This window comes from Brienomyrus brachyistius, chromosome 6 (genome assembly GCF_023856365.1).
Source record: "Brienomyrus brachyistius isolate T26 chromosome 6, BBRACH_0.4, whole genome shotgun sequence".
NCBI lineage: Eukaryota > Metazoa > Chordata > Actinopteri > Osteoglossiformes > Mormyridae > Brienomyrus > Brienomyrus brachyistius.
The window spans coordinates 30,702,003-30,719,910 of NC_064538.1; the positions used below are offsets into that span (position 1 = coordinate 30,702,003).

General features: G+C 45.7%; 2 protein-coding genes and 1 long non-coding RNA gene across 7 annotated transcripts in view; 1 reads left to right on the forward strand and 2 right to left on the reverse strand.

Moving 5' to 3' along the window:
- Positions 1-904: 904 nt before the first annotated feature.
- p2rx1 (purinergic receptor P2X, ligand-gated ion channel, 1) lies at positions 905-15,108 on the forward strand. 2 transcript variants are annotated; one of them, XM_049016688.1, is made up of 13 exons: positions 905-1,180; positions 4,201-4,345; positions 4,848-4,919; positions 7,388-7,439; positions 8,543-8,630; positions 8,709-8,789; positions 10,167-10,308; positions 10,841-10,977; positions 11,062-11,152; positions 11,372-11,437; positions 11,766-11,861; positions 13,542-13,575; positions 14,610-15,108. In XM_049016688.1, exons 1-13 carry the CDS (start codon positions 1,044-1,046, stop codon positions 14,624-14,626), a joined length of 1,158 nt encoding a protein of 385 aa, XP_048872645.1. In that variant the 5' UTR covers positions 905-1,043; the 3' UTR covers positions 14,627-15,108. The 2 variants fall into 2 exon arrangements, with proteins under 2 accessions (XP_048872645.1, XP_048872644.1); XM_049016687.1 differs by having other exon boundaries at positions 906-1,180; positions 7,388-7,451.
- Positions 13,321-14,505, reverse strand: LOC125744648 (uncharacterized). 2 transcript variants are annotated; one of them, XR_007398468.1, is made up of 5 exons: positions 14,400-14,505; positions 14,249-14,361; positions 14,097-14,172; positions 14,021-14,058; positions 13,321-13,982 (listed from the first exon to the last, which is right to left on the reverse strand). It is a non-coding gene; the product is annotated as an uncharacterized LOC125744648 (long non-coding RNA). The 2 variants fall into 2 exon arrangements; XR_007398467.1 differs by having other exon boundaries at positions 13,321-13,754; positions 13,945-14,172.
- An 8-nt stretch (positions 15,109-15,116) lies between the features above and the next one.
- Positions 15,117-17,908, reverse strand: part of camkk1a (calcium/calmodulin-dependent protein kinase kinase 1, alpha a) — a 41,829-nt gene continuing 39,037 nt past the window's right edge. For all 3 annotated transcript variants that reach the window (XM_049016685.1, XM_049016684.1, XM_049016686.1), the window contains one exon: positions 15,117-17,714. In XM_049016685.1, coding sequence (XP_048872642.1) covers positions 17,645-17,714 — 70 coding nt within the window. In that variant the 3' untranslated portion in view covers positions 15,117-17,644. The remainder of the gene's footprint in view (positions 17,715-17,908) is intronic.

Here is a 17,908-nt window from a genome sequence, read left to right on the forward strand (position 1 = left end):
TTAACTAACCAGTTGAGTATAAAGACCCACGGTACTCAACTCCGTACCCACGGAGTACTCAACTGATTGGTTGAAACAAAATCTTGGTCTGGACCTTTACTCTCTAGACCTTAACTACCTACCTCTGACCATGTAGAGGATAATCAAAGAGTCTAGGAACATTTAATGCAACATTTGTAACTTAGATATGTATGACGGCAGTGATAGAAATGTTTCAAGACGAAATCATGTTTCTGTATTATGGTGGGAGGCATTCGCTAAAAATGTTCCAGCTGACCCACTTATCCCTAAATCATGTGTAAAAGTCTTAAATTAAGTAATGCGCTGAATCCATGGGCATAAATTATGGGGGGATGGTACACTAGTGTGAGTACACCCTAAATTGCCCTCAGCGCATGCGTAGCTTAGCTTCCCATCCAGGGTGTCCCATGCTGCCTGAGAGGCTCCAACTTCACTGTCACCCTGTTGTCTGTATGTCTTTGGCGGTTGGATGGATTTTCTTCAAAGTACACTAAGAGAACAGACAACTATGAATGCAGACCCGCATAGACATAAGTGATGACCTCAGCATGAACCCAGCAGTGACTGCAGTATGTTCAGCATTCCAAGGAGGAATGAAGCTGCCGTGAAGCAGGAGCCGAGCGGTTCCACTCCTTATTAGGTCTGTCACATTAATGTTTTTTGGGGTATACATCTAACTGTGTGAAAATATTTAGTCAGCTGTATTTAATGTTTTCTTTGTATATTTTATATATAATGGTACATAAACAGTAATTTGACAAACAACAAAGAAAGCAAGAAAAAATGCAAATAAACACCCTTTGTGTTGAGTTTTGTCATAAGACTGGGAGGGAAGAAGGCGGGCAGATAGAAAGTGAGAGAGACAGAGAGAGAGAGAGAGAGAGAGAGAGAGAGATACAAAGGATCGGTGAGTTTCTTTCCCACTGTGCAAGCAGCAGGAAAAGTTTGTATGCTGGTGTTGGGGCGTGTGGTATGTTTTCATACAAGTTCCTTGAACTGGAAGGACCCCTGAAGACTGCACAATGAAGAGCCGCTTCAGTGACCTACTGTCAGACTTTTTATTTGAGTACGAGACCCCCCGCCAGGTACTGGTGAAGAACAAGAGGGTGGGGGTGGTGTGCCGGCTCATCCAACTGGGGGTCCTGGTCTACATCATTGGGTGAGTCACATTCCATCTCTCTGGCAGGCAGCTTCACAATCAGGCGTGCTGGAACTGGGGCCCAGTGCGCAGCTCTCTTATCTGGGGAAGAGTTTGTCGCATGTGTGGACATGTAATATTTTGCATATTTCAGAGATATAACAAGAGAAATTGCAAAATGTAGCGGAATAACAGAAAAGTAGTCCAAGAAACTCTGTGACAGTCCGTTTTATCTTGTGTATTTTCCTTGAGATGGTTTCCCCGCTATTAAAATTAATGTTATTGTGGGCACCAAACGTAACATCAGTGGAATGTGGCTCAGTGGGTTAGGAATCAGTATCTGTGATTGGAAAGTTGTTGGTCCGAATCCTGGGGGCTGGTACACTGATGCTGCTGTTGGGCCCCTGAGCAAGGCCAAATTTGCCTGGGGTGGCACAGGACACCTTCACCAAAAGAAAAGCTTTGATATTGGTTTGATATTGCACTTGCAAGTCACATCAGTGATATCATGTTACCATGTGGGTCAGTTAATCTTATCGGAGTGGGCGCCCTGATTCTAGTTTGTCAACTAGACAGGTTACCACTCGAAAGTACAGGATGGGGAAGAGGATGGGCGTGGGCTGATTTGAAGTCACTCCAGAAGAAGCCTGAGATAGAGTTCACCCAGGGCGCCATACAAGCTAGAACTGCCACTGTGCTATTTGACCTTGCGCTGTGACTCCCAATAAGGCTTTCACAGTGAGATAACAGCATTCTTAGGCAGTACCCAAAACTACCCATCATGCAACCCTGCAGAAAATTGTTAAGAAGATCAAGGGCTTTGACGGCAATCTGATGGCTTGCAGGAAACTGCTCGCTGACATAGGCACATATGCTCATTTATGACATGGGGACGGATGCTATTTCTCCATTCAATGGACTCTTGCATGTTTTGGATCACAAATGTCACACCACTAAAAAGACACACACAAACACGGAACGTTTTCCCCAGGAGAATTGCACAAAAGTAGGGCACAAAAGCTACCTAATTCTTTGTGCAGATGTACTATTTTGTGAGACAACATGGTATGAGGCAGTGGACACCCTGGATAGAGTTCCAGTCCCTCTGATGGGGGGGGGGGGGAATTCTGAGATGCTAGAACCTAACACCTAACTGCACATGTTGTTGTAACACAGAAAGCAAACTAACACAAACACGGAACGGGGGCAGAATTCAAACCCCTTTTTGGGGTGTGAGGCTACGAAAATCTAAGTTGACATGGAAATGACAAGAGCCAGGTATGTGGTTCTCTCAGAGTAGATATATGTGAATACTGATATCACAACTGTAATAAGAACAGCAGAAGAAATATACCAGGCAATAAAGATAAAGGGGTTTTTGGAGGCATTTCTGGCCTGGTGAGCAGTTTGGCAGTTGGGCAACACGCCTCTATCTTTGAAGTTTGGTAGACAGAGGCCTGGCCTGCTTTCAGCAGCTGGTTGGCTAGTCAGGGCAGCAACTCTCAAAAGACAGTGTAACACAGTAATGATACAACCCGCTTCAGGTTGCCTTGTCAGCTGTAGACCGCAACTTGCAAGTGCATACTGCTATTTGTGGGAGGTGGGGGGTCGTGGGTTTTTTTTGTTTCCTGAGAAACGCAGTCAGGGGTGATAACGGCCATATTATCTTGGGGAGATGTTCTAGATGGGAGATGCTTTTGCACATCGTTTTGATAAATGATGCTGCATGTTTAGTTTGCTAAACTTCTACCATTTACGTAACTCTGTGTCTAGATGTGGGAAAATGGCTGATTTATTGACACTTTCGTGTAGCATCATGTGAGTGACTATGGACCCCAGTGCTTGCCTGGTGGTGCTGCTGGGAGATAGAATTACAGCAGTAGGGACCTGCGGCCATAGAAACCAAAGATGTAGACATGTGTTTGTTTTCACCAAACAGTCCAGTGTAATCACCATAGTCTGGATTATACTAACAAAAGCTCATGTGACCAAAGCAGGCTGTCATGTAACACGCCAAATAACTGGTCTTCTTCTACACTGATGAGACTCGACATCCTCTCCCCAAGCTCCGCACCTCCTTGGTTTGCACTGTTTGCCTTTTGATGATCTGTGTTCTGATGGAAAAATGACTTGTTTATCAGTTCTGTTACCAGAGGTTTTACAGTTTTGCAGTAATGGTGGAGTTGGAATTTCCTGCTACAGATATAATGGGAACGCAATTAAATAATCCAATAGATATCCACCTTCCCGTTATCTTGCCGAAGCCATAAACCTCACAAAGAATTCACGCATGCCCCTTTATATATATAATATTGAGGGGGATCTAATTTCTAGAACTCTTACGAGTGAAGATACTGTCCTTCCTTCTGTGATTTTGCTGAAGTAGCTTGTGGAAATTCTTGTCAACTTAGTCATTGTGTGACTTGTAGGTGGCTAACTGGTTCAAATCAAAACAAGAGCATTTTACATGGATCAAGACAATAATCTTCTTTATATGGCTTTGGTCATTCCCCCCACCTGCCCCCCCAACGAAGTTCCGTTATGCAGGAAGGGCAGATGTGCAGAACTACTTCATCATTGGGACAACAGACATATCACGGAGCAATGCCTGCTTCAGAGGACAGGAAAGGCGCCAAGAAACGGCTAAACCATCCATGCAAAGTGCCAAGATGCTCAGCTGGCTATATGTGCACTGCAGACGGTATTCTGTGCCATCAGGGCCAGCCATTAATTGGGATACAGTAATAGTGCAGAGCCATCTACCCAAACTCAGTGCTTCAGTGCTGCTCTGCCTGTTTACTGTGAACACAAGACCTAGGATTTCCCCTGTCACTGATGCACCCTTATCCCATTCCTTTGGCATCTCCTGGAGTCTAGATGGAGATGTAACACATGGCCAAGTGCAAGGCAATGTTTATGAGGAAGGGGGGAGTGGAAGGTTTGGGGCAGACTGGCGCCCTGGTACCTGCTTCTCTAGGTTGATCTAAGAGGCGGCTTACTCTGTCGCCTAATGGGTTGACCAGCTTTGCATTGGCCTACAGGTGGGTGTTTATCTACGAGAAGGGCTATCAGTCCACTGACACGGCTATTAGCTCCATCTTGACGAAGATGAAAGGCATCGGCATCACCAATGAGAATGGCACGGAGCGCATATGGGACGTGGCGGATTACGTTTTTCCAGCACAGGTGAGCCATCCTTCAACAGCAGACCCGAGAGACATTTGTTTTCCAGTTCTGGGTGAAGGTACATGTCTTGATGTGACAGTGGGGGAAACTTGACTGTTTGCCATACAACAGATTCAAGAATGACGTGGAATGTCCACAGTGTCAACACCCATGTGATGGCTAGAGATTTTGGGCCCCATGGAGGCATATCAAATTGGCCCCCCCAGTCCAGACCAATACAGTTATTTTCCAAATTTTTTAGTCCCCCTGTCACTCATGGGCCCTTGGAACCGTCCTAGCTCCCCCCTCCCCACTCTTATGGCATTCCTGCACCCAAGCTCTGCACTGTAACAGTGAATGGAAGCTGCAAATTAAAGACACATTTTTTGTAATATGTAGTCATATATTTGTAGATTAATGAGAATCTCACAAAATCACTGTATAGATGGAAGGAAATGATTGTTTGTAAACGTGAAGCAGGAACGTAGAGTGTTACTCTCCAAGATTACTTTCTTCATCCTAGGGAGACTCATCGTTTGTGGTGATGACAAACTACATCATGACAGAGGGACAGCAGCAGACTACGTGCCCAGAGGTAAATGCGGGAAACGCCGAAAACGTAGTCAATACGCTTCCGGGAGAAATGCCTGTGTACGGTGTTTCTCTTCTGTTCATCATTTCTCTCAGGAGCAGGTTGACCAACATGCTCACAATTCTTATTGGTAACACTGAATTTTGATAGTCCACCTACAGAAGGTATGCGGAGTATTTGTAAGATTTCAGTAACTTATTAGTTAAGATTCAACAATTAATATAACATCAGTTGATGAAATAATCAAATTCAAATAAATTATTCTAAGAATATAGAGGTACATTTATTAATTGATACATATACTCTATATACTGTGTATTCTGTTAAACATCTACAGTTACAGTGAAACAACTGAATTGACGAATCTCAACCAAGTTGAAGTTGAGGTGCTACAAATACTCTGTAGGTGGACTATCCAAATAAAAGGTTATCCTTGTTTGTTTTTTCACACATAGAACAAACAAATTACCTCATTGTACAATGCAGGTTGATACGTTGCTGGACTGTATGAAAAGGCAATTACTTGTTAACAGGGCTCTCAAGTTTCATTGATGCATTGACTGACATTCACACACTCACACTGCACACCCTGTGTTTCTCACACTGAGAAGAAAGGGATAATGCCCACTGAGGTGTCCAGTTGTATGGAATTAATTGACGATGCCCAGGCATACGAAGTGGAGTTTTCCGCCAAGTTCATAGCTGTCCTGAGTTACACAGAGTTAATAGCCACCTACCAGAAAATCAGAATATAGCACTTGTTGTCCATCCATCCATCCATTTTCCAAACCGCTTGGGTCGCGGAGGGTCCGGAGCCTATCCCAGAAGCAATGGGCACGAGGCAGGGAACAACCCAGGATGGGGGGGCAGCCCATCGCAGGGCACACTCATATGCACACTCACACGCCATTCACTCACACATGCACACCTACGGGCAATTTAGCAACTCCAGTTAGCTTCAGCATGTTTTTGAACTGTGGGGGGAAACCGGAGTACCCGGAGGAAACCCCACGACGACATGGGGAGAACATGCAAACTCCGCACACATGTAACCCAGGCAGAGACTCGAACCTGGGTTCCAGAGGTGTGAGACAACAGTGCTAACCACTGCACAGCCCTTGTTGTTTCCAGGTAAATTCCAAAATAAGTTACATGTAATCCCATTGCAAACACGTTATTAGCCACGTCCCAGCCATTCAGAAAATATTTGCTGATTCCAGATAAATTCCAAAATAAGTTACATGCGGTCCTGCTGGAAGCAGGTTATTACATGGATGTGCATAAACACAGAGTGCAAATAAGGTGGAAATGGAAGAGCAAGAGTAGGCAGGGCTCTAAAATGACACGCACTGACTGTGGGACGCACAATCCGCCCCTAACAGATCTAACTCCAAACTGCTGATTAAACTTGAGAGCCCTGCTTGTTAAGCATGATAAATACACTAAGTAGCCAGTTTGATAGGTATGCCAACTTCTTAACACAAACAACCTCATCCGCTGAACAAAAAAGATCCAGTCAATTGCATTTCTATGGGAAAAAACACCTTGTTAATCAGGGGATGATGTCCAGATTAGTTAAAGCTAACAGTCCTCAGTGTTGTGCAGAATACTAATAAAGTGGCTCCTACATGGTATTAACTAGCTAGCGGTACCCAGGAAAAGCAGGTCCTACATGGTACTAGCTTGTTAGGCGTACCTAAGAAAGCAGGTCCTACATGGCACTAGGTAGCTAAGGGTACCTAATAATAGCGGGTTCTACATGGTACTAGGTAGCTAAGGGTACCTAATAATAGCGGGTTCTACATGGTACTAGATATCTAGGGGTACCTAATAATAGCGGGTTCTACATGGTACTAGGTAGCTAGGGGTACCTAATAATAACGGGTTCTACATGGTACTAGGTATCTAGGGGTACCTAATAATAGCGGGTTCTACATGGTACTAGGTAGCTAGGGGTACCTAATAAAGCGAGTCCTACATGGCACTAGGTATGTAGGGGTACATAATAAAGTGGGTTCTACATGGTACTAAATAGCTAGGGGCATCTAACAAAATGGGTCATACATGATATTAGGTAGCTAGGGGTACCTATAAAGTGGGTTCTACATGATACTAAATATCTAGGGGCATCTAACAAAATGGGTCCTACATGATACCAGCTAGCTAACGGTACCTAATAAAGGGAGGCCTACATGATCCTTGCTAGCTATGGGGACCTAATAAAGTTTAAATTCATGAATGTGAAATCTTTCTGTTGCATAATGTTGTTTTGTACTGTTTATGAAAGGAAACAAAGTCTGTTTTTATGTGCAGAAGTCACACCTGGGATCATAGCCACATGTCCCTCAGCCACACACCTGATTTTAATTTTTTTTGCCTAAGCTTACAAATGATGTTCATAGATCAGAGAACTGATAAGCAAATGCAAAATATTTGCTTACCCAAAGACTGTTTGTCTTTTCACCTTCCAGCCACAGGCTAACTGCACATCAGACACGGACTGCAAGGGAGGAACATTCAAACGTACGGGACATGGTAAATTGTAGCCGTTTAGTGGTGTGCGAATGAAAATGCAATGTCATGACAGCCACCAGACCTTCAACAAACACTGCGACGTATGAGCCCAGTTATCTGGCATCCAGGGATACCAAGCCTGTTGACTGAAGGCAGTAGTTTCTGTAACGGATGCTCATTCTCAGTTTGCACTGTGGTCTTTACAAATATTTACTGTGGTTGAAGCCACCCAAACACACAGAGGCACGCACTCATCCCCAGGGGGAAGTCTTTCCATGAAACTGCTGGAAACCGGCCCAAGTGGGGAGAGTCGCTCTGCAGGGCTTCGCATCTATCTGCCCTTTGCTAGGTTCTTTACCCACGTCTCTGTCTCCACCTCTATACTGTATCCTGAGACAGTGATGCCACTAGAGCCCCCAACGCAGACCAATCAAATTATGTTCCAGATTTTTAGAGCCCCTGTCAATAGCGTGGCCACTTATCTGGATTTTGCCCAGACAGTCCGGTCCTTGTTTTCTTCTTTCCATCCCCCATATACGCCTCCTGCACAAAAAACATGAAACAATTACACATACATACGCGGACGCTGGGAATGACCATGGTTGCAAGTATTTTCTATCTTTTATCTTTTTATAAGCTGTTATTGATATTTTTGGCTTCCCCCCTCCCCCCACTGCTCAACAAATCCATTTTAGAGTCTTGCTGGTGGGCACCCTACCTGTAACTGAGGGGCCCTTGGAATCACTTGGAATTGATGGGGGAATGGAACTTCTCCCCCATCCCGAGAAACCTTTTATGTTCAGGGAGGCTGAAAACGACGCGGCTGCCATGTCAGGCGGCAGCTGCTCTTATTTGCACTTTGCCGTCAGTGTTTGCACAGGAGCTCTACGCATGTAAGCTGCACGAAAGGTAGATGAAATGACAGAAAAGCAGAGGATGAGCTTCGCTTTCATGGTGATGCTATTTGTCTTACTCTCCTGCACGACACAGAATCGCTCAGGCAGAAACACAAATAGATTCATGAAAAACAACATGCTGCATGTACTGTAAGAAGATACTGCCATCCTCCGTGTTATCAAGTAAAACACCCCACTGTTACCTCCCCCCCCCAGGGCAGCTGACTGGGAAATGCCTCACGGAGGTTGGAAAGTGTGAGATTCAAGCTTGGTGCCCCACTGAGAACGAACCTAAGATCCCTGAGTAAGAATCTCCCCATACATACAGACATCAGTGTCCCTCTGCCATTACTGATGTGTCTTTTTTCATTTTCACTTAAAGCCCGGCTCTACTGATGTCATCAGAAAACTTCACGCTTTACATCAAAAACTCAATCACCTTTCCGACATTTGAAGTCTCCAGGTAGGTGACACTAATGGCTCTTTCTGTAGATTTTGTGCTTTGTAAATCAGTGCCACTCAAAGTCCATGTAGTACTTTAAGCAAGCTTCACCACCAGCGCATCCTGTATGAGACAAAGTGAAATTAGCTTGCTAAGTAGATGGCGCCCTAATCAGCTGCCTATGTCTCCCAATGGGTTGCGTGGCTCTAGTACACCATCTCTGATACACCGTCTCTGCTACTAACCCTTTGGTACACCACTAGTACATTACCTCTGGTACACCCCCTATGGTACACTCTCTCTAGTACACCCCCATTCCAAGCCACTGCTTCGGAGCCTCAGATTACCTAAACAGACTGCCTATTTCTGGTATACCCTATCTAGTACACACTCCCTGGTACACCCTCTATGGTAAACCCACTCTAGTATACCCTCTTTCGTACACCATATCTGGTATTCTCTCTCTCTGGTACACTCCCTCTGGGACACTCCCTCTGGTACACCCTCCCTGGTACACCCTCTCTAGTACACCCACTCTGGTACTCTCTCTATCTTTGACACTCCCTCTGGTACATCCCTCTCTAATATACCCTCTATGCCACACCCTTCTAGTACACCCTCCCAGGTACACCCTCTCTGGTATTCTCTCCCTCTGGTACACTCCCTCTGTTACATCCCTTACCAAGCCACTGCCTGCCACTGCCTCGGTACCCCAAATTACCTAACAAGACTGCCCAGCACTCTCAGTCTGAGAATGCCATAGCTTACATCTAGACTGAGGACATTTTATACATCCATCCATCCATCCATTTTCCAAACCGCTTATCCTATCGGGTCGCGGGGGGTCCGGAGCCTATCCCGGAAGCAATGGGCACGAGGCTGGGAACAACCCAGGATGGGGGGCCAGCCCATCGCAGGGCACACTCACACACCATTCACTCACACATACACACCTATGGGCAATTTTGCAACTCCAATTAGCCTCAGCATGTTTTTGGACTGTGGGGGGAAACCGGAGTACCCGGAGGAAACCCCACGACGACATGGGGAGAACATGCAAACTCCACACACATGTGACCCAGGCGGAGATTCGAACCCAGGTACCAGAGGTGTGAGGCAACAGTGCTAACCACTGCGCCACCATGCCGCCCCCATTTTATACATTATCTATCTATTCTAATAATTAACCCATTCTGCTTCAATAACATAGCCGTGACATGTCTTAGCTTCAGTAAATATGTTCTATAAAAGGGTCCCATCATCCTATGTAAGGTAATTGGCTGGATTTATTTGTACTTCACTACATGAAGAACATGGTACGCCATGCTTATAGGCCGGCAACCACCCAGGAGGTCTCAGAGCATCTGATGTCTCTTCTTCCTTCTCGGATTTTTTCAGGAGCAATTTGGTGGAAGATGTGAACAGCACTTACCTTAAAAGCTGCATCTATGAAGCTAAAAATAACCCGCTCTGCCCCATCTTCAGACTGGGGGACATCGTGAAGCTCTCCGGTTTAAAATACGCAGACATTGCCAAAGAGGTACACTGTACGTCACCCACGTCACGCTAGGGGTCACCTGACTCACAGCAGAGAGAGTCCGAGAGTCAGGCTCTAGCTCACACAGAAGAGATCAACCTCAATTCAATTCAATTCAATTTTATTTATATAGCGATTTTAACAACAGTCATTGTCACAAAGCACTTTACATTTAACTGGTCAGAAACCCACCAAGCAAGCCTGAGGCGACAGTGGCAAGGAAAAACTCCCTCTGGCAGGAAGAAACCTTGAGAACCTTGAGATGGGTACCCCATCCTCCTCTGGGCGACCGGGGAGCAAGAAACTGCATTTATACCTCACATACCATGCCATGAATATTTGCAGGAGAAAACACAGATCCTAATGAAGAAGATCACATCACCACATCCTTATTCCCATTGTGTCACCTATTGTCCCCTCCCTTGCAACAGTGGCATGAAAATTTCCCATAGCTCCAAAAAAAAAAACGCTACAAAGTAAATCTTGAAAGTGAAGGGTACAGTCGCTTACTGAGCTCTGGCTTTCCTCTGGATAGGGTGGTGGCATTGGAATTGTCATAGACTGGGAGTGTGACCTTGACTTCCACGTGAAATACTGCAAACCTGACTATTCCTTCTACGCCCTTTATGGCGACACACAGAAGACTGACTCTACCCTCGGCTACAACTTCAGGTTTGCAGTGCTGTTCTGCCAATGGCCGGGTGAGTCGCTGGCACACCCCTGGGTAAGGTGTTTCTGATTTGTTTTCGGTTTTAGGTACGCTAAATATTACATGGATGATGGGATAGAGAAAAGGACACTCATTAAGGTGTTTGGCATACGGATTGACATCCTCGTGTGGGGGGAGGTAAGTGTGCTTCTTCACAGCTCTACTGCAGTAGACTTTTCCAGAATTATGACGAATATGACTGAAGCCCCCATTATTTGTCATGAACAGTAAGAGGGATCAGGCACCCTCTCTCTATCCATTGAGGCCTGTTAGTATTTACTCCTTATTTCCTGGGTCTGTAATAGAAATTGGGGGCCCAGGGCTGACCCACAGTGATCAGCTCCCTTTTTTCTCCAGGCAAGGAAATTCGACATCATCCCAACCCTGACGGCCATCGGTTCTGGAGTGGGCATTTTCGGAGTGGTGAGTTGTGATCAGCAAAAAAAATCAAATCAAGGTGATGTATTATTTGAACTAGCTCTTGCAAAGATGAAGGAGGCTAAGTGAGTACCCCATGAAGTTACAGGGTCAGGGGTTTGAATCTATCCCCCCCTCCCCACCACACTCTCTGTCTGCGAAATTTCTGCATGCCAGTCTGTTATGGATACATGAAAAGACATATAATACTGAAAACACTAATCGTGCATATTGTGCATTATTCAATATCTGTTGTGGAAACACAATATGAATGACTTGCATAGTATGTGGTTATTTTTCCAGTCACTATATTGTTTTGTCGTCTATCTTTAAGGCCACCGTAGTCTGTGACCTGGTTCTTCTGTATGTCCTGCCCAAAAGAGACCTGTATAAGAACATGAAGTTCAAACACACAGAAATCCAGCAGGAGGTGAGCTTCTTCCAAACAATGCAAATAGAAGAATCAGAATCACAGCAGAGGCATACCTGGGATGACCAGTTGTATGGATGGATGGATGGCTGAACGTTGAAACTGGATGGATGGCTGAAGTTGGATGGATAGATGGATGGATAGATGGATGGATGGATGGCTGAACGTTGAAGCTGGATGGATAGCTGAATGCTGGATGGATGGATGGCTGAATGTTGAAGCTAGATGATGGCTGAATGCTGAAGCAGGACAGATGGCTGAATGTTGGATGGATTGATGGCTGAAAACTGGATGGATGAGAATAGGACTGCTAACAGTAAATATACTGTTGAAAATCTGTAAAATATTGTATTTGTTTTTACTTACAATACAGTATTTTAAACAAAGAATCAGCAAAGATGCACTTAAAGGCATAAATACACGTCCATGGGACAGGAAAAATGACAGAAACACCTGCTTGTGGTGACAGAAAATGTGTGCTGAAGACAGGCTATGGCTTTCTCAGAGCAGAATCTAATACAGACATAAGATAAAGCGTGACCTGTCACCATGACCATATGCATTTCTCCATAGCTTGGCGGGCCAGGGTCTGTTCTATGCGATTTCCATGCAGCATCTCTGCTGTAAACTCCAGCTTGGTGGAGTACGTGATGTACAAATGGTTTATGTTGGGGCAGGATCACTGAATTGCTGATTCACACAGCTGATCAATGTCTGTCTGTCTCGGCTGCTGAGCTTCAGCTGCTGGACGCTGTCCTCTGTCTATTTGCCATATGCATGTTCAATAATTCTGTATTACAAAGTCTTCAGTGTCATATTATAACTCGCATATCAGAGTGCTGATCATCAAACCTCTCATATCTGACACACATCCTGCTAATTGACATCTGGCCGAATGCGATTCATCTTTAGTCCTGTCCTTAAATTGTGAATTGGTTTCTTCAATGTCATTTTCATGTGGCGATTCTGTTACTTTGTTCACCACCTGTACATAAATACATCAGTAGCTGACATTACGTTGTTATGACACTTTTTAATATGTAGGAAACATTGGAGAAAAAAATAAAAAGGCAGAGATAACATGCTAAATCACAGAGAACAGGCATAAAAATCAGGACAGCTATTGCTTTTAAAATAGAAGCTCATTGTTGATTGCTGGTCACATGAACAGTTCATTTATTCCTATCATTGTGGGGACTCTCCATTCATTTCTATGAACATAACTCTAATCCTAACTATGATAACCTTAACCCCTACCTAGCCTAACCTTAACCATAAGTAATACCAGAAGCTTTGCTATTTGACTTTTTTGATTGCATTCACAGATTTTTCTAAAATGTATGTTTATATGGTGGGGACCCGAAAAACGTCCCCTAAAACTAAACAATAACATGTTTAGTTACTTTTGTCCTGAAATGTGGTAAATACAAACCTGCTGCTTTCAACACACACACATGCAGGCACGTGTAGGCTGGCTTCTGAACAATCTTCTCCTGGCTGTGGTTGCCATGGCAATGCAGGAGCAGAGCTGTTTGCAACAGCGCAGGGCACCTGGTGACCCGCAGCACCATTCTCTGGGAATATGACACAAAGCAGGGAGGAGGAGGCTCACACAGCATAGTGTGACAATAACATCAGACAAAAAGATAACATTGTAATGGGAAATGCAATGTCTTTCAGAATCCAGCTTTAAAAACGGACGACGGAAACGAAGGTAACGCTCTTGATATGTTCATGCACATTTACACACTTTCACACTGCTTCTGCTGCTTGTAGCACCTTGCACACTCTCACGCCTCTCCTGCACCTTTTAGCACCTTGCACAATCTCACGCCTCTATTGCAACTCTTGGCACCTTGCACACTCTCACGCCTCTCCTGTGGCTCGTAGCACCTTGCACACTCTCACGCCTCTATTGCAGCTCATAGCACCTTGCACACTCTCACATCTCTCCTGCACCTTATAGCACCTTGCACAATCTCACGCCTCTATTGCAACTCTTGGCACCTTGCACACTCTCACGCCTCTCCTGTGGCTCGTAGCACCTTGCACACTCTCACGCCTCTCCTGCGGCTCGTAGCACCTTGCACACTCTCACGCCTCTCCTGCGGCTCGTAGCACCTTGCACACTCTCACGCCTCTCCTGTGGCTCGTAGCACCTTGCACACTCTCACGCCTCTCCTGCGGCTCGTAGCACCTTGAACATTCTCATGCCTTTCCTGTGGGTCGTAGCACCTTGCACACTCTCACGCCTCTCCTGCGGCTCGTAGCACCTTGCACACTCTCACGCCTCTCCTGTGGCTCGTAGCACCTTGCACACTCTCACGACTCTCCTGCGGCTCGTAGCACCTTGAACATTCTCATGCCTTTCCTGTGGGTCGTAGCACCTTGCACACTCTCACGCCTCTCCTGCGGCTCGTAGCACCTTGCACACTCTCATGCCTCTCCTGTGGGTCGTAGCACCTTGCACATTCTCACGACTCTCCTGTGGCTCGAGCACCTTGCACATTCTCATGCCTTTCCTGTGGGTCGTAGCACCTTGAACATTCTCATGCCTTTCCTGTGGGTCGTAGCACCTTGCACATTCTCACGACTCTCCTGTGGCTCGAGCACCTTGCACAGTCTCACACCTCTCCTGTGGTTCAAGCACCTTGCACATTCTCACGCCTCTCCCGTGGCGCATAGCAACTTGTACACTCTCACTCCTGGTTCTGAGCCTCTGATCTAATCTGAGACCCCACAAACCAGGGGGAGGCCTACACTGAGATGACTTCCAGGACTGCTGGTGACCACAGTCAGACTCCCCGCCCCACTTGAAAACCATGGCCAGTCAGTGACCTGACTCATACATCCCCCAACATCTGTATAAATTCCCAGAGATGTATAGTATGTATACACACGAGTGTGCTTGTATAGAATTTGAATATACTTGTGTTTTGCTATTATGCTATTGCGTAAGCTTGTAGCAACCAATGTCAGCGATAAGACAGAAGCAAGTCACTGTATTGGATATACTATGTTACGAAACATGCTGGTCAGTCTGAACTTGCATCTCTGACTGCCTCTCGTTTCAGCTGAATTCTGCTGCTTGCGATGTCTGTACATGTTTTTGAAAAAGTTATGGTTTACCACAGAACTCAGGTATTTTCCAAGAAAGCTTTTATGAACAGCTTGATGTTTTAAGATTGAATATTTTTTTATTGATATGGATCATTAAAATAAAAAGCATCTCAACACAAGCACTCCAGTCCACTATAATGGGTGCAGGTCTTTATTTATGTCTATTGTACAAAAGCATGCAAAAATAGGCTCTTTATATCGGTACATATTTACATTTCGGTATGGATGTGTCATGCATTGTGGGACTGTGCCCATGACCAAAAATAAAGCGACATAGTGTGACCGTCCTCTACAAACACGCTGCAAGACCTGGGGCAGAGCGAGCACTGTCCTCTGAAGCAGCAGCACTGGGCCGCAGTCCTGGTCTCTGCACATCGACAGGCTTTCGTAGTGCTCTTCGGTTTCTCCATTAATGACAGTCTCTTTTTAAGCATTGTTTATTTGTCCGTACAGTAGGAGAAGGAACACAAATTAATGTTTTTCTTCTGTGGTCACCACAGACTGCCCTTTTATATTTAATAATAATGCTTTCGGTGCTATGGGGGGGGGGGGGGGGGGGGGGGGGCACAGCCTCATTGTGCTATTTAGTCATTCATTTATTTATATGGTATATTATATTATATACAGATACAGGCCATGCCTGGTGCAAAGACCACCGGAAATAATTTATACATGGTTGAAACATCACAAGTTCGTCATATAAATGTGCAAAGGATACACGGCTAGAGAGGAGAGCACACACAGGAGGCACGGTGCAGACCTCAGATACACAGGAAATGGTGACACGTCCAGTCAAGCATGTGGCAGTCTGGAGGAAGCTGCTCATTATCTGGAATCCAATAATATTTCTGCAACACCTTAAAACTGAAAGAACTGTTCAAAATCTACTTATTTTGATCTGGGTCTCTAGGAGGGTCATTAAAACAAGGAAAAAGCTGACAGTAGTATCTCATTAGCAATAACGGCCAGTTAAAGAACATAAACAAAAAATGTAGTGCTGGTGTGTGTGTGTGTGTGCATGCATGTGTGTGTGCATGCATAGGAATCCTCAAGCCCCACCCCATCCATTTGCACGATTTATCTGCACTGAAACGGAGGGTCGACTCAGCCTGATGTAACGTAATGAAAGCGGCGATGGCGACAATCTGGGCTGACATGCCCAAAGATGCCGAGAGAGGGCTGGACCCCACTGCTTGCTTTCTGGGTAAAAGGAGTTTGTTCCTTCTTGCACTTCTTTGGGGGGGGGTGGTTTCATGTGGCTGGGGCGACAGCATGTCTTAAACATGCAGAGGCACCTCCTCCTTTGGCATGGCCTGCTTCATAAAACATTGACAGTGAAACCCGTGCGTGGGGTCGCACACAGCGCTCCATAAATAAACCGTCAGAGCAGCACATAGCGGTGTGAGCTGCACGCCTGCACGAAGCCCAGGGCCATTTTGCCACGCCGCACATTTCCTATGGACAATACACCTACTGCTTACATTTAGGGACAAAAAGCTCTCCAAACACATGTACAAACACTTAAGACGACTCGTGACTACACTGGAATGACAGCTATTTAAAACAATTGGAATAATATTTTTCTTTTTAGTAATTTTTTTCCCAAAAGAACGCATTTTATAAACATTAATATCGATAAACTTTATTAAACCCCGAGGATTAACTAGGTGTGAAGTGAAAATGCTGTAGGACACAGAAAAGGCTTTTAAGTCCAGGGCAGATTTAAATTCACACACCAAAGCTGCTTTCCTGCAAAACATTATGTACATGTAATATTTTCAGGATGTCTCTGCTTGTTTAGCCTTTGGCACTGTATGTGATAACTGGCAATTACTTTGTGTGACGAAAACACCATCACATCTCCAGGACTGAATTCCTCCTGAAGCCAACATAACTGTCTGACTACACACTCAGACTAATATGCACAGTGGATATCATACATATATATGTGCTGAATGAACAGCACATACAAAGATATTGTCACAGAACGTGTTCTGCCCTCGCCGATGTTCTGCAGATGTTCGAAGGTTGATGGTTTTGGTGGCATCATGAAATCGTCTCCATACCATTCTCACAGAAGAGCAGAAAATCCCAACAGACATGGCCTGTCACACTCCGGACTACCAGCTCTGCTCGGGGTGAGGGTGACTGTGGAGGTAAAGCTGCCTGCAGGGGGCACCATAAGGCCGTGATGGGTAACATGTGGGGGGGGGGGGTGCTCCACGTTAATGGCTGCAGGCAATGCATTCACGCATCGCTATGGAGTTTCTGTCAGCTGAGAAGCTGCTCACCCCTAGGTCGGCTTCAGATGGATTCTGACACCATGGTCCGCCCCCCCGCTGGCCCGAATGCCCCCCCAAGTCAGCTGAACAGACGGTCTGTCAATGGGGGTGAGAAACAAACAAGCAAAGGCGACAAGCATTCATCACGCCATGGGAAAGCGGCGAGGAGAGCGAGGCCACCGACGGCGTACTTGGCATGGGAACGCCGACAGGAGCCCCATGGATCTCTGAGAGGCCTTACGTCGGTGTGAGCGGCATTATTCTGATGTGACCTGGGGGCAGGGCAGGCTAGGGTGGGGCAGAGGCGGAGGCAGGGAGTGAAGCACAAGGGGGGGGGGTGATGGAATGGGGAGTGTCTGCGAGCATCCGGGTGCAAGCGGTTCAGGAGGATGGCTCATCTTCACGCAGATCTTCCAGTTCTTCTCTATTCCCCTCCCCACTGCTGCCTTTCCTGGGGGAAGGGGGCACAGAAGCAGATCATCATGACCAGCCCAAGGCTACCAAACGAATCTTATTTTTTAACCTCTCTTAAAGCACCCCCCACCCCTGCTCTAAACAACTGATAAAAAACACATCAGAAATTATTGTTAACTGCCAAGCTTAGCACCTTCTGACAACCTGCAAACCAATCTAGACAGAAGTCAC